Raw genomic sequence first — 27354 nt, forward strand, 5'->3', positions numbered from 1 at the left:
CCAGAGGAGGGAAGCAGAGAGGGAAAGGGAAAGTACTGCAAAATGAAATTGACCAGATTATATCGTCACTGTGTGCATGCATAAGTATGTAACAATGAAGCCCACTATTATGTATAATTTTTAACAATTAAAAATAATAACAAAAAGAGAAAACAAAGAGTTAATTCTAAAAAGGAGAAAGGAAAAAAACCTTATAACTCAAGAAGATTGGAAAAGAAAGAAAATTCATCTTTGTTCAAGCTGTCTTCCAACATGACAGGGCAAATGAAACGGCAAAGGGATTTTCTTTGCTCTTGTCACCCCATAAAAATTATACCCAACTGGCATATAGTACCTCTAAATCTCTCCTAGTAGCTGTGATCCTGCCACCTTCTGCCAAGGAGCAGTCACAAATGGTGGAGGAAGGAAGGAGATGAGAGATACTCATCTTTATTGGTCTTTATTGAAGTAGGTGCTCTGGGTAGACCATCATTTCCTGACAAAATATTATTCTTTCCTAACCACCACCCTAGCTCCTTGATTTCATGCTCCACACCTTGTTTAGGATAATTGTAAGCTCTTCTTTTTGTTCCTCCTTTTTGTTTCTAGAAGACTGAGCTTTTTAAAAAAAACATAAAGAAACAAGGGAAAGATAGTACCAAAAAAGAATTTTTAGCTGGGCACAGAGGCACATGCCTGTCATCCCAGCAGCTCAGGAGGCCGAGGGAAGAGGATTGTAAGTTCAAGGTCAGATTCAGCAACTTAGCAAGGCCCAAAGCAACTTGGTGAGACCCTGTCTTAAACTTAAAAATAAAAAGGGCCAGGGATGTGGCTCAGTGGTAAAGTGCCTCTGGATTCAACCCTCAGTACCAAAAAATAAAAAATAAATAAAAATCTAATAGGTAGGGAACCACATAATTTATTGTACAACTTGGATTATTATCCAACCTAAATTACTTCTGAAAGCAAAAAAAAAAAAAAAAAAAAAAAAGAGGTACTATAAAAATTGTCCCAGGTCAGTAAGCTTAGACCAGGCTTGAGGACTGGACTTTAAAAGGCTGATCCAGAGGGGGCTACCTGCTTCCCCTGCAATCTTACACTCCACGCCCAGCCCCCACTCACACATCCTGGGCTCAGCACTTGCTCATGGCAGATGGGGAACCCCAAACATGGCATGATGATCAGTTAGTTCTTGGTTCTGAAAAAGAATCTTGCATTTATCTCAAGATTAGGAGTTGAGTGGGTTGAAAATGGGTTTGGTTTTGTTTTTTAAAGGCAATCACATATTATTTCCAAACAACACACACACAAAATTCCCATCCTCAGTCTAGCTTTAGAAGATCTCTATCGAAGTAAAAAACAACAACAACAACAACAAAAACAACCTTTCAAGATGATCCACCATTGACTTGGTTTTCAGCATTTGTCAGATGGTGGTCAGTGATTTATATGTTGATGAGATGAAAATGATGGTACAAGGTCTTTTCCCAGACAATAGATAAGCTAGTTTCAGTCTCTTCTTCCTTGGCTTCTCAGTTACATGTGATGCAATGGATTTTCCCCCTCTTGATACACTTTCTTGACCCCTAGCTCTCTCTTAGCTATTCCTTTTCAATCTTCTTTCTGGCTTTTTCCTCGTGTGTTCCCAAACTATAACATTGAACTTTTTCTTCCCTATTTACCTCACTCCCCTGGTGATCTCATACAATTTCTTGCCTTTAAATACCATCCATAACCTATTATGTCTCCAGCCTGGATGAGAAGCTGAGCTCTAGAGTCACATCCGTTCATGAGAACAACTCTAGAATTTCTCTCCATCCCAGTAAGTGATACGTGCAGCCTTTTTATTTGTTTAAAGATAGAAGCATAGAGCCATGCTCCATTTCTCTGCATTTTATATAACAAGATCAAATTCTTTCAGGTCCACTTTTGAAATGGAACCAGCACCTGACCACTTTTCACTATCACCCCAGCCTGGCCACCATACTTATTGAATTATTGCAATCGCTTCCCATGCAATCTCCCTCTTCCTAACTGTGCTTTCCTAACAACATTTCTCACTACAGCAGAATGACCTTTCTGATGTCAGAATGGGTCACTCCTCTACAAAACCTCTCGCTGGAATTCCCATATCACTTAGGTAAGTCCAGTCCTTGCTGTGGCCTGCGGGGCCCATATATCCTGGCTCCCTATGATCTCTCTGACCATATTCCTTCCACCTCTCCCTTTCTCTAGGGTACTCAGCTCCAGTCACACTCTAGCTACTGCTTGCTGTTCCTCTACACACAAAACTCCACCTACCTCGGAGCCTCTCCCCTCACTCTTTCCTTTGCTTAGAATATTCCCCTAGAATTCCCATGTGACTGGCTCTTTCCCCTCATCCAGATCCCTGATAAAAATCTCTTTACTGAGAACTTCCCTGACCAACCTATTTAATACATGCATATTGTGTATTTTTAAATTTTATTGTGAACATATGGACAAATTCCTTTTACACATATATATGCACACACGGCTGAATGAACAAAGAAAACTCCAATACAACCCAGATCAACAGCCAGCATCTCTGCATGCCCTCCTTCCTATTCCCTGGTACCCAATGCCCACTTTCACTAGCTTCTCTTTTTAGATTTGACCACTGTGCTGAACTTTGTGGCAATCATTTCCTTGCTTACCTTTATAGTTCTGTCACTTGGGTATGTACCCCTAAACAGCAGAGTTAGGATTGTTTCTTTCTGAACTTTGATTAGAATCAAACCACATTTATTCTTCTGTTTTGGTTTCTTTCACCCATGTTGCCATTAGTTTGTTCAATTCCATGACTATGTAGGACTTAATTGTATAAATATACCTCGATTTGTTTATCCATTCTAGTGGGGATAGGCATTTGGAGTATTTCCAGTTTGGGGTTATTATAAACAGTGCTTCCATAGACATTTTTTTTTGTACATGTATTTTCTGTGCATGCAAATAAGTTTTTCCAGGGCATATACCCAGGAGTGGAATTTCAGGCCATAAATTTCAGTTTTACTAGATAATGCCAGCCTATTTCTAAAGTGTCTTTTGTTAAAAATTTCCACTCCCACCAGCAGCGTATAAAAGTTTCTTTTGATCTATATCTTTTCCAACACTTGTTATTGACAGACTTTTTAATGGCATATTATCTGTTGGGTACATGTGGTATTTTACTGTGGCTTAAATTAGAATTTCCATGATTACTAATGAGATTGCATACTCTTTTCTAGATTTATTGGCCATTTGAATTTCCTCTCTTACGAAGTACCTATTTTTCCAGTTTTTTAATTGCACTGTCCTTTTCATTGGTTTATGATTATTCATGTTTTGAGGCTAATTCTTTGCATTACAGTGTTGTGAAATATTCTTCCACTTTGAAACAGTCATAGTCCCTGATTTCTATCTTCTTCATTCCTATAAAACCAGCAAAACCAAAGGCTAAGTTTGCCTAGATGGGAAATTGTCCTTAAGGTAAAATCAGTATTAGGGCCAAAGTTTATTTCCTTGGTTCCTATTTCCATTTGAATTTCAACCTAGTGTTATTACTATCCTGCCAGTCTTTCAAGGCTTTAATAAGACTGGAAAATACTTTTATCCAAACTTTTTCATCAATTATAGCAAAATGAGATGTTACAAACCCCACCTCTACTAGAGATGGAAGTCTGTTTTACTTATTGTCTATAAACTCCTTAAGGAAGAAATTGTTTATTGCTTTATTCAGTGACTAATAATAATGCCAAGCACATAGTTGCATGCTTTAAGTACTTCTTGAATGAATGGATAAACTCTTGGATAGCAATATGCATATTGTAGGAGGCTTTGAGAGCTAAATTAAACTTTATATCATTTCAGCTTAATACACTGCAACTCACCACATATTCTTGAATATATTCTATATGCTTTATACTTAGGCAACGAGAAGACAACAAATTTAGCTGCTAAGCTTTGACAACTCTGCACTTCATCTGCAAAATGAGAAGCTGAATTAGGTGGTATCTAAGCTTCCTTCACTTCTTAAATACCTGGGATTAGGATGTGGCTCCTGTCTTCTATAATCAAGATGGTAAAAATAATCGCCATTATAATCTCAAACCAGGGTCAGAGGTATCTCTGGCCACTGGGCCCATAAAATTATGATGCTTTTCCAGTCCTAATTTTTGGAATAAGTTATTCCTCTTCCACCCTGCAACTAATGTGTATTCCAGCTTAGAAATACTCTGAGATGTAAGTGCACATTCTCCTTACACAGAGACACTTGAATACTAAATAAATAAATATAATATCCCCATAAAGAGGGACAGGTGTGTTTGTGACTCTAACTTGCTCCTTTGATGTTCAGCTTTCCTGAGGTCTTGTAGCTTAAGTTACTATTGTCTTATCCATCTTGGCTCCTAAGAATGAACTCCTCCCGCTGATCTGATTTGAACAGGAATCAAAGACTCCTCCCTCCTTCAGCTGTCCCTGACATAGCTGAGATTACCCAGGTCTTGCAAAAATGATTTGCCAAACTCCACGGTAGAATACAGGGAAATCAACTCAGCATCTATAGGGATACTGTTACATCAGACTTAGAGTTCCAGCTGGCTATTTCCTTTGGCTTCTGGGTACTGGTCCATTCCACAAATCATCAGAGAGAGCCACCCACAGTCCAAACAGGCTGCCACAGCTCTGCAGCCTTAGCCTTCGAAGCAGTATTACTCCTCCACATTCTCAGTCTGAGGACATGGGAAGGCACTCTCTCACAACCCTCTCTATGGAAGTTCCAACTTCAAACATGTGTGGTCAATGGCCTCACTATTTTCTAAGATCCCGCTTCTCTATGCAGGACTTTGGCTTCACCTTTACCCGCCCCTCATTATTGCTATAGCATAAGAGAATAAAATACCCACAGCATTCACATAACAGGATACACACACACACACACACACACACAGTCATAGCCACATGATCCCTCAAGGGAATTACCATGAACAAGATGGAGGCAAAGTTCATCAAGTAACCTGGGAACCGATCTTTCCAAGTCAGTTTATCTTCATCATCCTGGGAAGAAACAGAAGAGTAGAGACAATCAGAAATCACAAATAACATACTTTGTTCTTAATTTTTTACACATCATTAATCATATGTCACTCTGTACAGATATTTTTCTAGCCACAGATGCCTTATCTTCTATGTCAACAACGGCCCTCCTAATTTTTGTGGTTTCTAGATGAGCTGACATAGCCCAGAAAATGATAGTGAGATGAAGACAAGATTTTATTTCACCCTTACTCTGGTCTCAAGTTCTAGTGTAATCACTCATCAACTGTGTGATGTTGGACATGTATCTTTATATTTTTGACCCTCTATTTCTTCATCTGTAAAGTGGGCACAGTAGTTACACCTGCCCTGTCTTCTGCACTGGATGGTTTTATTTATTTGTTTTCATGAATCAAGGAAAGGAATAGACAAGGGCAGATGCAACCCAATCACAAAGCAGCATTCTCTAAATAGATTATCCTCTAAATAAAATATCAACTACTGACCTCAGTTCTAATAACTATATGAATTAGCCACAATTTTTATTCTTTAAAAAAGCCTGTATATAGTATCATTTTTTATTCTCCAAAGCAACTGTATTATCTCTTTGTGTCAAATGCAAACACTTTGAGGCACAGGTTAAGCTGAGCCATTCAACAGATGTGATTAAGAACCCTACGTTTTCCCCTCAGACTGGGTACAGTTCACCCAGGCTGCTCTCCTGGGATAAACATATTACCCACCAGAGTCCTCTTTCAGCATACTCTGAAGACCCACCCTTCTTTAGTTGGGGGATGCCAACAGGCATGAATCATAAAAAGTTCTGTTGTATAATTGTGGTATACTTAGGGTCCAGGCACTTGCTCCCGCTGAGCTACAATTCTGTAAAATTAGAACCAAGACAGCTGTCCTGACTACCACACGTGATTGTTGTGAAGATCTTCTGAAGCCACATTTATGAAGGTGCAAAGCACACTGTACCAGCAGGTCGGCATCTGCAGGGAGTCTGAGACAAATTCAGCAAGGGAGGGCTCCTGGCCCCCCACTCTGTTTTCTCTCTCCACTGGTACTTTGGAACACACCTGATTTGGCTCTAGCAACAGTGCCATCTAGCATTTGAAAGCCTGTACTGTAAGCTAAGGACCTTGGCCTAAAAGACTCCTTTCCCAAATCCTCTGTGTGCCCGCTCCGTATAGACTTTGGAGGCAGGCACAATGAGGAGACAGAATAAAGACTATATGGTCACTGGCCCCAGAGTCTCACAGGCTAACGAAATAAAGAAGACACCAGCATACCCAAAAGGCAAGAATCAGTCAGCTTGGGAGCGAGGGTTGTCTTAGGAGGGAGCAGATGGGGACTGGAGGAAAGAAATGGTCTCATTTCTGGAACCAAGCATAGGATTTTGCTGGCTTAATAAATGGACTAGAAAGTATTAAGGTTGAAATCATTTAGTAATTAGTATATTGACTTACAGATATGTAAACAAATCATATACTTAGATTTGCATAACTAGGGGTCTCTGGACCCCTAGTCCCATAGATTGCTGCATCATATGGTGAGAACAAGGAAACTATGGTGGTGACCATTCCAAATAGAGGGGAGCATAATCCTATTAGAAATAATTCTATTTCTAATGGGGTTGGAAGAGGACTCACTCATAATCTTCTAACTTAGGTCAGATATCAAAAAGAAGGGAATTTCCTTCATTTTCCTTCAGTATTAATTCTTAGTGTCACTCATTGTTTTCCTGATGTTTCACTGGTGTTTTCCTTAAAGTATCTTGGAAGCATTTTCTTTTAAGTTATCCATAAGGAAAACTGAAGATAGGCTGGTGACTGACAACATCAGGGGGGATTCTGAAGACACCGAGGGGCTCTCACTGAGGCCTCCCTAATTATAATCAAGGTCTTGGTGAATGAGTCTGGATTTAGTTCCACTCAATAAACACGGTCTGAGCATTTCGATAGACCAGGCTGTGGGCTAGATTCTGAAGACACAGTGAGGAAAGGGCTCAGCCTGCCCAGGAGGAGCTCAGAGACCAGCAAGAACACAAGGACAAGGGCCCCAGAGCTAAATCTGATCAGGAAACTGGCATGACTATTTTGAATACAAAGGAGAAAAAAATTAAAAAGCAACTGAGTTGGAGGGTCTCTCAAAGCAACTATATTGAAAAATGCTCATTTTGATGTACATATTGTAGTATTTGTTGAAAAATCCTTGTTATGTTTACAGTGATTAGCTTTCTTTTTTTCTTTTTTCTTCTTTTTTTTTTTTTTTTTGGAAGGCAGAGCTTCCAACATACACACAGTGCTCACACATCAAGATACTATCCAAACACTAGAAGCCAAGAGAAAACTCAAAGATTACAGACTGCATTCCAGCTCACGAAATTACTAGTAAAGGGAACAGTGAAGAAAGCAGTTTTTACTCATAATAATCTGGCTGTAACAATGAAAACCAATTAAAACTCCCCAGTCACCAGTACATTGAAGATGTGAAGATTTATGGCAAAATACCCTTAACTTAAGTGCATTCGTCCTAAAAGTCACATCACCAACATATGGGACAGCAGAAAGGGAACTTTCTTGGAAGCAGACATCTCATTCTGAACTCTTAGAGCTAATACTTACTAGGCAAATGAGGTTAGGAGATTCTTAGAACCTGTTTCTTTATCCATCAAATAATTATATTCCTTTTCTATAAAATATGTAAACTAGTTGTATCCATTACACTAAATGACCATGTGTTTTAAGTTAGTCAACCTATGGAGAGGGCCAAGAGAATGCAAGCGTGCAGAGGTAAGAACTCTGAGCATCTTCCTCTCCTTCTAAGAGATGACAGGACTAGGCGTATTGCTTAGTGGTAGAGTGCTTACCTAGTATGCTCAAGGCCCGGGGGTCAATCCCTAGCACCAAAACAATAAATAAAATGTGGATCACATGAGTGAATGCACATGAGAGAGCTTTGTAAACTGCAAGGCTTATACAAAAGTAAGGTCTCATCAGCTTCATGATTATATTAAAAGCAGGTGATTATGAAGCACTTAGCTAATGTCACCATTGTTCAGGCATGAGCCTAGCTGTTGTCTGTGCTAATTTCTTTGTTTCTGCTGTCTGTGTCTATGTCCCTGCATTATGGGTCCTGCTTATAAGTCTCCAAGCAGCAGGTAGCACAATAGTATTCACAATAAAACCACACAAGTAAGTGCCCCTTTCAGCAAACGTAAAATTTAGAAATAAAATCAATGAAAAGGCAGTAGGTGAGAATATTATCTACACAAATCCCTTGGAGAAAAATGATTTTGAAAAGTGGCAATTATCCCTAAGATTATTTGTCTTTCCATTTTTAATTAAGGAATACTTTACAGATATGTAGTCAAATTAACCTTTGCAAGTGTGAAGTTTTGCAAATTTTGATAAATATATAATCATGTAAACATAACAACACTGAAGACATAGAACAATTCTAATACTTCCCGATATACTCCCCATGCCGCTTTCTAGTCTATCTCCTACCCAATCCCCAGAACCTACCAAGATCTGTTTTATGTCCCTCTTGTTTGCCTTTTCCAAAATTTTATATAAGTGTATCCATGCAGTATGTAGCCTGTTTTGAGTCTGTCTTCTCTGACTTAGAGCAGTGCACTTGAAATTCATCCATGTTGTTTTATAGCTCAGTAGTTCATTCCCTTTTATTGGAGAATAGCACAGATTTCACTGTATGGATGTACTTTAGTTCATTTATCCATTTATTACACAAGGGAATGTTTGCATTGTTTACAGATTTTAGCAATTACAAATAAAGCTATTCTAAGTATCATCATACCAGTTTGGGGGCAAATATAGGCTTTAATTTCACTTAGGCAAATATCAGCTAATGGAATTGCTGGGTCATACAATAAGTGCATGTTTGACTTTGTAAGAAACTGCCAGAATCTTTTCCAAAGTGGTTGTGCAATTTTGCATTTCCATAAATAGTGTATGTTAGTTTCTTTCTCTACTTTATTTCTTTAAATGAATATCATTATAGAATAGTTTTAGATTTAAAGAAAAACTTCAACAATACAGGGAGACCCTATACTCTGCACTCAGTTTCTTCCACAAACACAGAATACTTTTCAAGACTAATGAACCTATATTGTATACTATTATTAACAAAAGTTCACATTTCATTTGTATTTCCTTAGTTTTTACCTAATGTCCATTGTATGTTTCAGGATTGCATCCAGGATGACACATTTAGTCTCCAAGATTCTTTAGGCTTCTATAGACTGTGGAACTTTCTCAGACTGTCCTTATGGTTGATGACCTTATGATGAACTTATCAGTTTTGAGATGTACTGGTCAAATTTTTTGTAGAATAACCCTCAATATAAACCAATTTGACTTTTTTTTGCATGATTAGACTGAAGTTTTGGACTTGAGGGAGGAAGACCACAGAGGTGAAGGACCACTTTCATGGGGCTAGGTGTGTAGCTCTGTGGTAGAGTGCTTGCCTCACACATTTAAGGCCCTGGGTTGATCACTAATACTGATTTAAAAAAGAAAAAACTCATCTCTAGCAATTGGAGAAAGGCAAATCAAAACTACTCTGATATTTCATCTCACTCCAGTCAGAATGGCAGCTAGTAAGAATACAAACAACAATAAGTGTTGGTGAGGATGTGGAGAGAAAAGCACACTCAAACTTTGCTGGTGGGACTGCAAATTACTCAAATTGTGCAAGAATATGGAAAGCAATATGGAGACTCCTTGGAAAACTTGGAATGAAACCACAATTTGACCCAGCTATCCTACTCCTTGGTTTATACACAAAGGATTTTAAAACAGCATACTACAGTAACGCAGCCACATCAATGTCTATAGCAGCATAATTCACAATACCTAAATTGTGGAATCAACCTAGATGCCCTTTAGTAGATTAATAGTTAAATAAACTGTGGTATATTTACACATTGGAATATCACTCAGCATTAAAAGAGAATAAAATCATGGCATTTGCAGGTAAATGGACAGAGTTGGAGAATATTATGCAACGTGAAGTAAGCCAATCCCAAAAAACTAAACTCTGAATGTTTTCTCTGATATGAGGATGCTGATCCATAATGGGGATGGGAGGAGCATGGGAGGAATGGAGGAACTTTAGAACTTTAGAGAGGGCAAAGGGGAGAAGGGGAAGGGAAGGAATGGGGGGCAGGTAGGAAAGATGGTGGAATGAGATAGACATCATTACCCCAAGTGTGTGTGACTCTACTTTTTGTACAACCAAAGACATGAAAAATTGTGCTCTATATGTGTATTATGAATTGAAATGCAGTCTTCTATCATTTAAAACAAATTAGAATAAATTAAAAAAATTTTAAAAGACGACTTCCATCACATCATATCTCATAACAAAGGGTATAGGCTATGGTGTAACCATCATTGATGATATTGCCTTTGACTTCCTGGTAGAGATAGGGTTTGTTGCATTTCTCTATTTTAATGTTTCTTTTTCCCCTTTCTATACTTTACTCTTCAGAAAGAAGTCACCATTTGCTGTATTTAAAGGGTGAGGAGTTACACTCCACATTTCTGAGGGCCCAGGATCTACAGATACCTCTAGGTTTTCAATTTAGATTTTTATATTTTGAATATACTTAAGCCAGGCTGTAGAGAAGAGATGCTCAATCACACTAATGTCAAGCTGACACAGATGACTTCAAACACTAAAATAAAAAGAACAAAGATGATAAATGCCAAGTGATAGTAAACATTATGCTAGGCAAAGAACTGAGTTGGGCTTCAATGAAAACAGACTGTAATCCTCTTTCTTCTGGGAAGCCTACAAGGGGCAGGAAGCCAAGCAGCAGCAGCATTACTAGCAGCTTCATCCCCTACCTGACTGCCTCCAGTTAAGAACAAGAGGGTCTCAAATGGGGTCAACCTGGTTTTATTAGAATGTTCACACATTTAACTTATTTGTGAACAATTATTTGGGAGCAATGTCACAGAGAAGGAAAAATGAATAAATTTAGAAATGCAATAATTGGGCCTCATTTCCTCTATCTCCCTATGAGTTCAATTTCTCTGAGCCTTCACAGCTTCGTCTATAATGGGACAACTGGTAAACCTGTCCTATTAAGCACTCAAAGGAGAATATCATACATGTGACAGTTCTTAGAAAATTATCAGTTCTTTTTAGAGAGAAATGTGAGACATATTACTTCTGCATTCATTGAACACCAAAACATGCACAGAATGTTGTGTTAACATTAAGTACTGGAGATATATAAAATAGCTCACATTGTTTCCCCTTAAGGAATATCTTAACTAGTAGAAGAAACGAGAGAGATGAACACAAATTGTGATAAGATATGACACATGCAACGTATCATAGAAACAGAAGAGAGAGAGACTACCAGCCTAGGGGTATAAGAGAACACTCCAAGATGAGAGGACATTTTCCTTGTGATTAAATAATGATGTGAAGTTTCAAAGTTTGACTTTTTTCTCCTAAACGTCAAACTCAGATCAGCAGAAGAAAGGGAACAAGGGCTGAAAGGAAGGGAGGGGGAAATGCTGAGGAGTGAAATTGACCAAATTACGTTGTTACATTGTGTGCATGTATGAATACGTAGCAACAAATCACACATTAAGTACAACTATATTGCACCAATAAAAATGTGGAAAAGAACAAAAAGAATGATGTGACTTTTCCAAAACAAAAGGAGGGATGGGGGTATTCTAGAGAAAGTACTAGGTATAAAAGAACTGAAATATCAGAACATATGGTACCATCAAATGGTTCACTATAACAAGAAGAAAGTGTGTGGATGTTATCAGGGTTTTAGGTGGAGAAGAAAGTTGACTCAAGTGCCTGGAAATACACAATGCATTTCTCACCATGATATAAAAGAACAAAAATCAGAACAGAATGATTCTTTTATCTGGCAGATAATGGGCCATCTAATGCAAGACTGGCTGGGGTCTTAGGAAACAAATAATCCATTCCCTCATTTTTCAGATCAGTCCTGAGGTACAAGGGAAGAAGTGATGCTCCCGTGGTTAGCCAGCTACGTATTTTCAGAGAAAACTACAATATGTTCCCTGACCTTTCTGCACAGTTGCTGAGAAATCAAGCTGGTTTTTCCAAAATGAAGAATTGCTTCTAGATTTTAATTCTAAATAATATTTAGAGGCATTTAAACCATGAATTATGTTTTAACACTATAATAAATTTGTTCTGATGGTGGTTGGTATTGAAAGCAACTGCTTATTTGCATTCACTTCCATGTTTAAGGAGAAGAGCTAAACAGCTGGCCACCTATTATTTCTAAGCCTTTGCTCATCTGTCTATAGGAATCTCTCTTTTGAGCTGCATGCCATTCAGCCATGCAACTTGATTGTGGTTATCAAGTGCACCTCATCTTCTGTCACACCCTAATCCTGCCACCATCACAAAAAATCAGATCCAGAACATAAAAAAAGGAGGGATGCTCATGCAAAGCTTTGTCATCCTTTATATGCTTCCTGTCAATCTTAGTTCACTTTGGCCAGCTATTCCTGACCCAAGCCTATGAAGGCGATGTTGCTATCAGAACCCTTCAGTTCCTGCTACTCCACTATGCTCATGCTCTTCTTTTTTAAAAATTTTATTTGTTATTTTTAGATATACATTAGAGTGCATTTTGACATATTATACCTACATGGAGTATAACTTATTCTATTTAAGATCCCATTCTTGTGGTTGTACATAATGTGGAGTTTCACTGGTCGTGTATTCATATATGAACATAGGAGAGTTATGTTCAATTCCTTCCACTGTCTTTCGTATTCCTGTGCCCCTTCCCTTCCTTTCATTCCCCCTTGTCTGATCCAGTGGACTTCTATTCTTCTCCTTCTTACGCTCCCTTTTTATGGGTTAGCATCCACATATCAGAGAGAGCATTCAGCCTTTGGTTTCCACTCCCTTAACCACTCTATTTTCTCTCAAGCAATTAGTTCTCCCTGGTTGTTTCCTGCTCTATTGAGCCCAGATTGCTGGTCTGTCATTACAGTGATATACAACATCACACATGCTTCATGCCTTATTCTTCCAACTGATCCACACCACACTGTTTTGCATTGGATCAGAACAGTCATCCCACTTCTCCATAAATAGATATGGAATTCTGAGCACGAGTGAAAAAAACCACATGACTGTGTCAATTGGTGCCACAAAACAGTCACAACCAGCCACGTCAGCTGTGCCCCATTGCTGCCTGACCATGCTTCTCATTTTTCTTCCACACTCCATCAGTTGTTTCCAAATTGCCCCTTTCTATGAAAGCCCTCTAATAGCCCTTCCCTCACACTCATTGTTTAGCCTTTTATCCTATGAGAATCTCACCTTCTCCCTTTGCCATCTAAAATTCAGCTTCAGTCCTTCTCTTCTGATTTTTCCATCTCATTTGAAGAGATGCTCCTCCCCATCTTGACTACCAGTCTTTCCACTTTCCACTTCAAGGACTTTGCTCTCCTTTATTCTTTTCAGACTTTAGCATGCACTTTCAAAACCACCTGTAGGAATTGTGAAAACAGATTCATGGACCCTACTCATAAAAAGCCTAACTCAGTCGATATGTAATGGGGTCTAAGAATTTGCATTTGTAATAAATTTCTATGTAAAGCTAGTGCTGGTGATGCTGATTCTGCAAGACAGAGGCTCACATTTTGAGAATCATCCTAATTAAACCATTTTCTTTCTGCTGGGTATTGTCATTCAGCCTACAAACACACTATGCAATATGAGCTACCACTTTAATATTGCTTTTGATGTGACTTCCTATCAGCTAAGTGCCTTAGACATATTCCACTTAATTCTTGCCAAATCCCTCACAGTTGCAATTATGATAACTATGCCATTTTGCTGGGGGAACTGACAATCCCAAGAGATTAAGAAATTTGCTCAACATGAAAAAAGTGCCTATAGAATGGGAGAAAATGTTGGCCAGCTAATCCTCTGATAGGGGATTAATATCCAAAATGTATAAAGAACTCAAAAAAACTTATAATAAGACAAAAAACAAATAATTCAATCAATAAATGGGCAAAAGAACTAAACAGAAACTTCTCAATAAAAGAAACACAGAAGGTCCATAAATACATTAAAAAATGTTCAATATCTCTAGCAATCAGGGAAATGCAAATCAAAACTATACTAACATTTCATCTCACTCCAGTCAGAATGACAATGATCAAAAATACAAACAATAATTAAAGCTGGTGAGATTGTGAGGAGAAAGAAACACTTGTTGTACCTTGTTGGTAGAATTTTAGACTATTAGTTCACTCTTGATAGCAGCTTGCAGATTCCTTGAAAAACTACGGATGGAACCACCATATGACCCAGCTATCTCACTCCTGGGTACTTTCCCAAAAGATCTAAAATCAGCATATGACAGCCATATTGAGAAGTTTTTATTGAGAAGTTTCTGTTTAGTTCTTTTGCTCGTTTATTGATTGAAGTTTTTTGAGTTCTTTGTATCTTTTAGATATTAATCCCCTATCAGACGATTAGCTGGCCAAGATTTTCTGTCATTCTGTAGGCTCTTTCTTCATGTTGAGCAAATTTCTTAATCTCCTGGGATTGTCAGTTCCCCCAGCAATGGCATAGGTATCATAATTGCAACTTTGAGGGAATTGGCAAGAATTAAGTGGAATATGTCTAAAGTACTTAGCTGATAGGAAGTCACATCAAAACATCATATTGATGTTTATGGCAGCACAATTCACAATAGCTAAATTATGGAATCAACCCAGATTTTCGTCAATGGGTGAATGTATTAAAAATATTGTGGTAAACACACATACACACACATACACACAATGGAGTTCTATTCAGCCACAAAAAAGAAAGAAATTATGGCATTTTCTGGTAAATGGATGGAAACAAAGAATATCATGCTAAGTGAAATTGGCCAATCTCAGAAACTAAAAGGTCAAATGTTTTTCTCTCATATGCAGAAGTTAAAATAAAATAAAGGAAAGGGAGAGGGAAGGATAAGATTACATAAAGGACCAATCAAATACAAATAATAGACAAGCAAAGGAAGTCTAGTAGAATAAAGGAAGGAGAAGAGGGGGAGGACAGGAGGGAAAAGAGGGAGATCGTGAATTAAAATTAATTTCTATGCATATATGAGTATGTCATGATAACCCAATTACTATGTATAACAAAAAGCTCTAATAAAAAAGAGCTTTGCTCAAGGAATAGAATTTACAACTCCAAAGTGTCTAAATCTTGTGCCCTGCACTCTATATGTCCCATATTACTCCCTCTGCAGAGCTCTGTCATCTAAAAATGCATAAACCAAGGAAACCAGAAAAGAGGAATATAAGCAAAATCCATGGAGGTTTCAAGAAGGGGACCCAAAGAATCCATTTAATAAGTTAAAAAAAATGTGGTACCTAAATTAAATGGAATACTATTCAGTCACAAAAAGAATAAAAGACAAATACTGCATGATCTAACTCTTATTTGAAATCTAAAAAGGTTGATCTCATAGAAATTGAGAGTAAAATAGTGGTTAATAGAGGCTTGGAGGGGAAGGGAGAAGACACAGGTGGAGGGAGGTTAGTCAATCAATAGGAAGTTAAATGGAGGAATAAATTCTGATTCTATTGCATAGTGGGATGACTACAACTAACGAAAAGGCATATTTTTTAAAATACAGAAAATTTTTATATCCTCACCATAAATACAAAAAAATGGAGTTGGAGTCTGCAAATAATCTTGGAGATACTTCATCAGCCTCACCTAGGTCCCTCTCTGTTTATGAAGGAAAGCAGGGCATGCATGGCTCAGGCACCATTAGTATTCACTGAAGCCAACACTAGGCAGAAATAAGATTGTAGTTTCTCATTCTTGTCTTCAGGAATGCTTTGTCTACCATGACTTCCTGCAACAGGGTATCCAACCATTACATCAGGTCTTCTATCAATCTGGAGGAGACGGAAGCCAAATACTTTTGCTAAGCTGGGAACTAGGAGGGTTGGCAGTACTTGGATGGGGTTGAGGGAAATCACTTGAGGAACTCCCTGCTTCCAACAATGACTTGGGTAAACCATGGATGGTTAAATTGCATGACACATGAAATTCATCCCATCTGGTGCCCACACAAGAGGTCCCATGGTAAAATGAGATGGGGAGACTGATGTAAAGTGGGGATCAGGTAGAAGACTACAGATAAGTCTTATCCCAGGTTTAACTGTGTCAGAGAAAGGGCCGCCTAGCAGGAGTTTATTCCAATGTCCTCATCAGGAACACAAGTTCCCAAAGTTGGCCAACTACTTCTGACGTTCCTGTGCTGGATGCCTCCATGATATGTAATGACTTGACACAGCTAGGAGGAGAGCTGAATACAAGGAAGACTTGGAAGAGGAAGGGTTGAGAAGGGGGAAACACTGAAAAAAGAGAGAAAATGTGAAAAAAGAACAAGATACTTTTCCAAGCAACGGTCTTTGGGACACTGTTAAAGATAAAATGCAAAAAAATACAGGCACTCCTAGCTCTGGGAAGAGGTGAGGAACAACAACCTGGTCTTATGTTGCTGAAGGTCTCAGGTTTAATGAACGTTATTCACTTGTATGAGCTAGCCATTGTGGACGGTGGACGTCAATTCACCTGGAATTGTGGGTCACCTCTGTGTAATTTCAGTCAGCCAATATCATCGATTCTACCACTCACAGGATGACACATGAGCAGAGATGAGATTCAGACTGCTCTCACTAAATAAAGGAAACCAATTAATTGAAAGGACTTTTGATGTGAATTCTTGACCTGTGACTTCAGGTCATGTCGGTCCTCCACATATATGTTGAAGGAAACAAAGGAGACAGACAGCAAGGCTCAAGGCTGGGGCCAAAAATATGTGAAATAAGGCCATAAAGTTACATTTGAGAAAGAAACGTCCTTTGTTCATTTATCTTTCTCTTCTTCTCCTCATCCCTCTTTTCTCCTTTCTTGCTAGAGCTGGGCATCCCATCAGCTTGGTTGGGAGGGCCAGTGGACCTGAAGGAATATTGCAGTATAGTCCGGTCTGGGGTAGCTGCCAGGGTTCAATTCCTAGCTCACATATTTATTGTCAGTATAACCTCAGGCACATTGCCAACCTCTCTACACCTCCATTTTCTTACCTATAAAAAGAGACTAGAGGTAGTGCCAACAGTACAAGATCGCTGCTGTGAAGATGAAATGGGATACCACATGGAACACACATAATCGGTGCCTGGAACACAGTCTGAATCCAAAACGTGTTACCTAATACCATATCATCACCAGCTTCATCACCATCATTGCTTCACCCACCAGGAATCTAGATCCTTATGTGGATGCAGTAGGTGAAGCTTCTCTGTCAAACGGACAACAAAATCCAAGTTCAGTGCAGTCAATATTTTCTATAGTTCAGACCCAGGGGCTGTTCTTCCCATTCCAAAACCTCATAACCATCCTGTGTGACCTCATTCTGCCATCTGCTACCACCCTTCCCCAGACACACTGACTGATGCTCTCTGTGTTGGGTGAACCTTCAAGACCTCTGAGACCTCTCACAAACCACACCTATTCTAACAGCAGAGATTCCCCACCAACCATGTCTCTCTCCTAAAATAATCCCTCCAGCAGGAAGCCTTCATGTCCTGACCAGAAGAGTGGGGTCAACATTTGACCCTATATCCCCCCTTCACTCAGTGTGTGTCCCCCACAGCTCCTGTCACCAGACATCAGCCCACAAAGTGGTCTTGGTTCCTACAGCTCAAGCATAAACCATCTCTCTGGGCTGAGCTTCTAAGTCTTAACCCTGCACATTGTAGATTCAGCCCAAACAGATCCCCAGAGTCTTCTAGAGATAAACTTTTAGGGATAAGACCTCAGTCCAGGAGGGGAATCTTGGCAAAGGGACAGGAGGCAGTCACGTGGCACAGCACCTAAGTCCTCAGGCATGTCTAAAGCCCAGGACAAAATGTAATGTAATTTGTGGCTAAAATGGAAAACATTATTTATTCCTCCCACTGCTTGGATTTTTGCAGCCACAGAAAAAAACACTCTGGCTCCCTGAGGTCCAGCTCATTTACTCTGCTCCCTCTGGCTCCCCAGAGAGCTTGTAGTTTCACCATCTAAGTCTCTCAGCTATCTGTCTTGTCCTCCCTGGCTACTGGTACTGGGATGAGTTTCTCTCCCTTCACTTCCCTAACCCCAGATAGGCTGCCTCTAAAGCGAGTGCCTGCAGCAAGCAAGTCAATCCCTTTCCAGGTCTCCTTGTCTATAAAAGGAGGCAGCTGGATGAAGCCATCAGCACGCCCCCCCACACACACACACAGTATGTGTGAATCGTTGGTATATTACTGTATCTAGAACATCACACAAACATTTTAAAGCAAATGTTTATAGACTTAGACTACATCCAAACTCTGTGCTGTGTCCTCCAAGGTTTAATAAGATCCGGGATCTGGCTCCTCTCACACTCCATCTCCTACCAAGCAATCCTCTGGCTACTCCATTCCAGCCACACTAGCTTCCTTCCTGTTCTTTCAACATGCTGAGCTGGTTTCCACATCGAGAACTTTATGGGACTCCTCTCAGACCTTTGGACCCAGATGGGTTCACTACACATTCTTCCAAGGAGGGAATTCTCCAAATCTCCTAGCCCATCCTCTGGACCTTATTATTCTCCATCACAACACTTATCACTACCTGAAGCTATATTGTTTATTTCTTCATTCTTATCTGTATCCTTCAGGAAAACATTAGCTCTCTGAAAGCAAGAGCCTCCACATGTGGTTCACTATGGATGTCGGTACTTAGATCATCCTGTTCCACTGGCTTCATGCATGGATGACTCAGTGAGTCGATGTCAGTTTGGAAATGACAATTCCATTTTGGTTTCCTCATTTTGGTTCTGCTCAATTCTCATAAGGTTGGGATTGAGTACTGGGTCACTGGGTGGGTCAAATCTACTTTTCTACAGTAAAATCCCACAATATAACTTGGTACCTCAAGTTCAGAGGAAAGTGTAAAAGGTTTGACACTTTAAGAAATATAGTCAACTGCATGTCCCATAGGCATGTGCTATTAACTAGGAAGACCTCTGCAACTGTGACCTCGCAGCCACACTTAGCTCCTCCTTCTAGTATTTCTTGCCCCTTTAGCTCAAACAGTATTTCTCAGTCTAACTTCCAGATTTATGTGGGTTCCTTTCCTTATATTTTAGCCCACAAAACGGAGAACTTCAGAGAATCTGTTTGCAGACTAGAAGTTCTTCATGATCCCTGTCTTATTCTTGTTTTCTTCATATTCAATATTTCTAATTCCTACAATTAGTTTTCCTACTAAATAATTATAGAAGGAAGTTAGCGGCTCTGCATTCCTGTCTGCATCTATTCCTCTCTGTACCATGATGGCTCTCTAAGAGGCATCCACACCTAACTCTGCTGAGGGGCTGGAAAAGCTGGTCATGAGCCCTGGAGAATGCAAAAAGTAGCACTCAGTCAATGCTCAGGCTACAGACAAGGAGGCGGCCCTTATATGAGGCTGAGGTTGGGATGGGACACTTAGGGCAGTGTCAACTGATCACACATTAGCTGACCAACTTAGAAGTTTTTAAAAAATAAGTTCTACTCTCTTGGAATCTTAGAGGTGAAAGAATCTATTTTTGAAAACGCTTCATGAGTAATGCTGAAGTTCAGCTCATTTTGAGAAATATTCTTCTTCAAGAATCACCCCTCCCTTGCTCTTTCTGCTCCAGGGCCTATATTCCTGTGGCTTGTCGCTGTGTGAACAGATACTCTGAGAGGAGCTCATGGGTAGAAATGAGCTTGGAGACACTTCCCTCAAGCACAGAGTGTGAGTACAGAATCCATCTTGTCAGCTGCACCAATGGCCCAGCCAACTTGCCAACTGCTCCCACCTTTGCCCCTTCCCCTGCTCTCCCCCAACCCTCCAGCTGATTCCAGGGTTGGAGCAGACACTGAGTAAACTTGAGTCCAGGGATACTGTACTATCATCGTAACTCATGGGCAAGAAGTGAAGAGAAGAGCACTGCTTAGGCATCCGCCACTTTGGGAGGCCACAGATGAAGCATAGATTTTCAACCATTTGCTTTACATACTGAAGCATAGATTTTCAACCATTTGCTTTACATACTGGAGCACCTAATTATATTAATTTAGACAGTCACCTTGCATTCCATTAGTTTTAGGGCTTTAAAATTCTCCCTCATGCACAAAGCACCTTAGCATCACCTTATCACCTTTATACTTTAAGCAATGCTCATTGCCTTCCAGCCATCAGCAAAGGTGGCAGTTTTCTCAAAGTGGAAAAAAAATGACATTTTTAACTATTTTGGTAGTTTTTATTTAAAGACTGCTGCCCTTTGAAATCCATTTCACGTGCAAATGAATAAATCATGAGTCTTGCCAGTACCCATGTGTTCTGGTCAGAAGAGTAAAGGAACATTGTTCATTGTTTTGTTAACACCATCAATCAGTCCTAGCCTCAACCCACAGACAATCATCACTGTTATACCAGGGTGCAGACAGCATACATCCCAAGCAGCGCATGTTTTTAACTAGGGCTACAGAAGAAACTATTTTCAGCAACTTGCAACAATAGCAAACTAGCATAAGAAGCACTGCAATTAGCCTTCACCAGGGTATCTGGTAACACTGAACTAGGGTGCAATGTTTGTCAACTTGTTTTTAGATTCTGTTAACTTAGAGAGAATATGTTGTCCTTCTTCTACATTCAAAATAGGTCAGAACAAATGGGATGGGACTCCAACAAGGAAAGTTGGGTAAAACATGGGGAAATACTTCCTAGATCTTCCCCAAACCTGAGAATACCAGTCAAGGAAGGAGCCCTTCATTATGCTTCAGAACAGAATAATTTCCCAAGCTGGGGCTGGCACTGCCTGTAAACATACCCAGATCCACTATAGTACATATTGCTCATTAACCAGTTCTGAAATTCATGAGGGAGACCGTCCATAACAAGTATCCATCCTTCCCTCATGTACGGTAGGTGAGGAGAGATGATGCCCCAGCCCCTCAGGTATTTTGTTTGGGTTTGGTGCTCTCTATGAAGATGCAGTGGCAGAAGTTTGTGTCCTTGGTATAGGCATGGTTTCACTCACCAGACCCTGGTGTGGAAAGAAAAATGAAGTCGAAGAAAGGAAGAAAAATATAGGAAAAAAAGAGAGGACAGCTGCTCCATGGGTGAATGTGCCAGCAGAGTCTCTGCCCAGCTTTCTCCTTTCTTACTGTGGCACACAGGGGGCCCAGAAGGAGGCGCTGCACTCAGAGAACTACCGGGTACCATAGTATTTACAGGTCCCAGCAGGAGGGTGGATTGGGCAGGATCCATGGAAACAACCAGTCCACAGCTGCTTCTGCATGTATTCATCCACCATCCCATGTGGTAAAGAAGAGAAGGACCCAAGGCCCAAGCCCAGAATTCCAAACCCTTACCGTGCAGGGCTGACTGTAAAGTCCACTGTGCTGTAGTTGCCCCCAGAATTCATCTCATCTACTCCATAAACCACCCTTCTTATTAGCCCCCTCCAGTTCCCTAATCAGTGTTGAGTTCAAAGGAATTACTCTTGGCCCTCAAGAGAACTTGAGATACAATGTCAGGCTTGGTAGGTCAGGCCTCTCAATGCCACTGTGCAGTAGCCCTTCTGCCCAAGAAATTGAGAAAAGGTACTAACAGGTCATTTTCCAATGATTTTATAAGCAGCTGCTATGTTTCAGGAACTGTACTGTGGCCTTTGTGTTCCAAGACTCTCACTCAGTGTCACAGGAGAGACAGATGTATAGTTAGTTAGACTGCAGTGAGTAGCTGTTGTCATGGCCAAGATGTTATAGAAGCGTAGTGTAGGAGCTCCTAAATTTTATATCTTTGGAAAAAATTCAGGAAAATCATACATGAGTGCTTGCATGCACCTGTGTGTGCACACACAAACCCATGCTTGGAGGTTCAGGTGTGCCCCAAGACAATAATCCAGCTTAGTTTAGCTGTGGTCCAAGACCAATTATTCCACCATCTACCCATCAATTATTATATGCTTTCTATATTACATGCACTTTTCAGTATTCTTCACATATCTTGATCTCATTTAGTCCTCACAATAACTTTATAAGAATTATTACTCCTACTTTATAAGTGAGGAAATTAAAACCTAGGAAGGTTAGTTATTTGACCATGGTTATATTAGTACATTAGTAAATAGCTGAGCTGGGATTTTAATCCAAATTCGAATAATTCCAATGATCTTTTCTGCATCATCCAGACAGTGTTCTTCAGCAAACTGGATTTTCCAGGTACTTAGTGATGCTCCATATATGTAATTTCTCTTTCTCTCTCTTAGGAAATTTACCATGTCAATTCGGATTAAAGGTCCTGAAAAGTCATATAGTATTCTCAGGTTATTCTATCATTCAATGCCTTATTTAATCATGGAATTTCTTGGCAGAAAACTAGTCAGATCTGTGGCAGTTTGAGAAAAGTTGCTTTATCCCTTACCTGGCCTAGGAGCACCTGCCACCCAGTACTTTGGTTTATTGTTTTCAGCCGCTGAATAATGATTTGACCTTAAGCCCATCGACTTCCGTCTCTTGCCTCTCAGTGATGTTCGTTCTTTCCCTGAATTGCAGCGTGTCTTCACAAAGCAAGAGGATACAGGGGTTTCTAGACCTCTGAGAAGTGATGAATTTGGTCTGCAAGTTACACCTTAAGAGGTGATCACTGACCTCCATTGGCCCCATACAAGGGGACCATCTCATCTTGTTTCTTGGGTCTGAGTCTTACACAATAACTGGCCCAGGGCACGGGCCCATCTCCAGTGTTATTCAAGTTTCATGCCACCCCCCTCCTGCTGTGCTAATGGGCCTCTGCTTTCTAAGCTCTGCCTCTCCTCCCCCAGCTTCTGCATCAGGGAGGATGTCCCTCTGCACTTATTTCCCCATGGTTATCTGCCTGAAAAGAGACACAGTGCAGAACTCACCCAGAGATGGGTACTCTGTGCTCATCAGGACTTCACTTGTGCTCCCGAAAGAGAAACTGCTCCCTGCTCTTCCACCTGAAGCAGCAGGTGACAGTGGTGTGTTCACCTGGAGGAAGGCCGCTACCCTGCAGCCGGCCCCACATCCCCATCCTGCCACCCAGGGAGTCAACACACATCATCTCCTCATACTCTAGCCTTGACTCACTGCATTGTTGGGAAGTGACAGTCAGGGAATCTGCAGCCTCAGCTACTCCAACCAGGCCTGCTGCTCTGTACCGCAGGGTACAGAGCCACCTCCCTGTGTCACGAGCCTGGGGGATTTTTTCCAATGATTTCAAATTATCTCAAATGCTTAACTCCCAGAAGTAGCTGGAGTTGGCCCCCAGAATTTGCCAAGGGCAGCTCTTTACCTAATGAACAAACTGCACAGCTAAGCAAAAGTACTTACCCTGTCCTTGGTCTCCTCGTTCATTTATCTCTAGACCCTGGGCAAAGGGCAGCCAGGGTTCTCTGGGATCTCATACAAACTGGACCAGAAATTATGAATGATGATTATATTTTGATTGTCTTCTGATACAGAAACAGAATCATGAAGACTGAGGCTGGGAAGGAGAAGGAAAACCTACCTCCCTCAAAAGAGTAGGCAACTTGGAAGACAGCTGTCAGAATGGCAAATTCCTAATAGAAATGAGGAGACTATCCTTTCCTTCCTTCTATCCTTATTCACCATGCAGTCAATAAACATTGAAGGGAGGGGAGAAGGGAAGGCAGAAGGGAAGGAAAGAGAGAGTCACATTCTGCTCTCTCTAGAGAGAGCCCTCCTTGCTTGAGTCTGAGGAGGAAAATACCAGACAGTTTCCCTAGGGCTGCCTAAGAGTCAGGGCTCACCATGTTGAGGAAGCACTTAAAAGGCCTAGCCTCAGCTCTGCAATTTGCAGGCTGCTAAGGTTTGATATGGTTCCAGTTTGCTCCCCTAAGGTTTCATGTGTTTAAATTTGTCCCCACTGTGAAGCATCAAGAGGCTAGAAACTTCATCTGACTACAGCTTTTAGACATGAAGCCTTGGGAAGGTGATACGGTCATCATGGTAAAGCTCTCATGACTGAACGCTGGTGGCTTTAGAAGAAGAAGGAGAGAGACCTGAAGACAGACAGACAGACACATACATATACCCTGTCTCTCACTTTACTGACTGTCACCAAGAAGGTCATGAGCAGATGCAGCCCCTTGGATCTCTAGAACTGTGATCTAAATAAATCTATTCTTCATAAAGTTCCCCAGCTTCAAGTACTTTGTTATAGTAGCAGAAAGTGGACTAATAAACTGGCTGTGTGACTTTCATGGGCCAGAAGGAAAAAAAATTGTTCAATCTCCTCATTATCAATTGTACCTTGAAAACATAAAATGATTTTCAGAACTATGCTCATTATTCTGTCTTCTTTCTATCTCACGGATGAGAAAGCACTGTTAGGCTTTCAAATAAAGACTCTTTGGTGGTTGTATAGTAAAGAACCATTCTTAACCACAGGGAGGTGTGGTCTTTGCCAGCAGCCTTTGGGAAGTGAGCTCCAGGCCCTTGGATCACCTGTCTAAGCATGTGCTCTATGGTAGGGGTTTTAAGCCATGCTATATCTGCTCCCAGAAGGGCTGAGACTAAAGGTCAGCTATTCCAGTGGTATGTGATCTATCCCCAGTAAAAACTGTGGATATCCAGGAGTGGGTGAATGTCCTGGTTTGCAATATTGTCACACAATGTTGCTGGGAAAGTCATGATGGCCTGATTCCACAGGGAGAGGACAACTAGAAGTTCCATGTTTTCTTGGACTCCACCCTGTCCACTGATTGCCCTTCACTGATTTCAACCTGTGTCTTTTCATTTACCACTACTTTGAGTATAATAGCTTTCAGTGAATTCTGTAAGCCCTTCTAATAAAGTATCAGGCCCTCAGAACTTGAAAATGGTGTCAGAAGTAAGAGTGGTCTTGGGTGGTCAGGCCTAAACTTTCACAATGGCTACTGATTAACAGATTAGCAGATGATACTTCCTCCATTGGTGTGTCCATTATTAATCTAGTCATCTGTAAAACCAAACCCACAGACATCCCTAAACTTTGTAGTCAGCTTTTAGAATTGAGTAAATGCAAGCACAAACTGCTACAGTGTCAGGGTGACAATTTGTGTAATTACTGATAATCCTTAATGGAGACAGCAGCTATGAGTTGGCAAACAACCTTCCTCCATGCACCTGTCACCACACACTCATCCCTTCCCACTCTGTCAGTTATCATGCATCTCAGTGCATAGGAGACTATGAGCTCCCTGAGAGCAGCAATTTTTATTTATTTCTACTCTCTGGCAATCAGGGCATAAAGAAACACATAAAGTATTTGATGAACTGAAATGGGTTGTTGATCCTTTGGAGACAAAAGCAGTTGCGATCATGAATACATGATTATCATAACCCTGTGAACAGGTGCTATTTAAGCTGTGAGCTTACATAAAATTTCACAAGTCTCCTGTTCCTCCCTAAGAAGATATTCAAAAGGAAAAAAATATACACAGGGGCAGCAGAGATAACACAGAGCCAAGAACAAATGTGGGAACTGGAAGGCATATTTCTAGTGATTGCTTCAGTCTTTGATGGCTGCCTGACCTTAAATAAGTCACTTGGCCTGAATCTAGGTCTTCTCATCTATCAGACAGAGGAAAATGCTATGCTCTCTTGCCATCCCACAGAAGTTCTGGGAGATAATAATTATAAAACTCATACTATTATCAGTGCAAATTCCACCAATATTTGCTAACCATGTCCTTTGCACTAGGGGTCCTGGATGGGCACCTCCATGCCATTGTTTCATTCCATGAAGTCCTCATATTGGAGGGTAATAATGAGGGAGCTGTGTGCATGGATAGGTGACACAGGACTGGTCATGAGTTGAAAATTATTGAAGTTGGGTGAGGGAACATGAAGGTTCACTATATTAATTTCCCTATTTTTGTGCATATTTGAAATGTTCCATAATAAAACATGTACTTAAAGTAGCCTTGGCAACTATGTGGGGTGATTATTAGTCTTCTTAATTTTATTTTAACTATGGGAAACTGAGGCTCAAGAGTTACAGAAACCTGTAGGACCCATGGGATGTTAGAGGCAGAGTCAGGTCTAGCATGCAGGATCCCTACCTTCCATGCAATTTCCTCCACTTCCCAGTTTCCCGGCCCTGGGAGATGATTGTCATGTCTAGCTGACACCTGCTCATTCAGAACCACACCTGTCCTCAGACAGGAACCCTTTCAAGGTTTAGGTGTATGTCCACAGGCGGTGGGTCACTATAAGGAAGAAATAAGGGAAAATAGCTCTCCTCTCTGTTTTGCTCTAGGAACTCCTTTCTAGTCACCATTTCAAAAAAAAAATCAAGGAATATAGGAAAACTTTAAGTTTCTTCAAAGTCATTGTCATTATCTGCAAACTTCTGAGGCCTCAAAGGCATGGGGAAGGTATTGACAGATGCAAAAGTATCTACAACAGAGAGCTGACCCTCAGCAACTCCCTCAAACCCACTCAGAATAATAATTTTTTAATTCATTAGAAATATGTTCAAAGAGGAAAAAAATACCATCACAACCCATAGAGGAGACAGAGGTTTTCCCCTCTCTTCTGCAAAGGAAGGAACTCTACTATGGGGGACAGATAGGACTGAGCAAAAGGAGACCCACCTTTCCCTAAGGTTGCTTGAAGGATGTGCCTGTCTGCAGCCCTGGGACTGCAACCACACACAGATGTATACAATTGTTCCTAAATAGCCCCTTGAAGAAAAAAATAACAGGGTGCAAGTGATACCAACAATACTTGAAAACCTGAGATATATTCAACCATTTTCCTTATTATCATCATATTTTGCCAAAGCCCATGTTTTGGAAATCTCTCCCCATCCATTAAGGGAATGTCACCAAATAGATTAATTTGTCATCCTGTCATTTTTTTTTTTTTTTGAGGTCTTGCAGCAACACAAAGTTGGCCAAACCAGAATAAATTGGAGGGCTTGGAAAACATTGCCTGGACACCCCTCCACTCCCAGAAACTGCCGCTGGTGCCTGTGGTGTGTCATGGCATATCCACACTCGTCACTGCGCATGGCACTCCAAGAATTTCATCCTGTCGGGATCTGGAAGAGACAAAACTGTCCTGGTCTCTAGGTCAATGATCTCTTCTAAATCATGCCTTGGTTCCCCATGGCATTTCCAGGTTTTCAGAGCCAAGAGACTATCTACATAGCAAAGGCTAAACTCCAAACCATGTCCCCTGCCCTCCCATCCAAGGA

At 40.5% G+C, this 27354-nt stretch overlaps 1 protein-coding gene across 1 annotated transcript in view; it reads right to left on the bottom strand.

Annotated features, from left to right (window-relative positions):
- The window catches only part of Ano2 (anoctamin 2), a 331888-nt gene that overhangs the window by 74189 nt on the left and 230345 nt on the right, over positions 1-27354 (bottom strand). The window contains exon 15 of the mRNA XM_046424146.1: positions 4960-5034. Coding sequence (XP_046280102.1) covers positions 4960-5034 — 75 coding nt within the window. The remainder of the gene's footprint in view (positions 1-4959; positions 5035-27354) is intronic.

This window comes from Marmota monax, unplaced genomic scaffold, assembly GCF_021218885.2.
Source record: "Marmota monax isolate L192 unplaced genomic scaffold, Marmota_monax_Labrador192_F-V1.1 WCK01_AAM20220418_F8-fsc00186, whole genome shotgun sequence".
Taxonomy (NCBI): Eukaryota; Metazoa; Chordata; class Mammalia; order Rodentia; family Sciuridae; genus Marmota; species Marmota monax.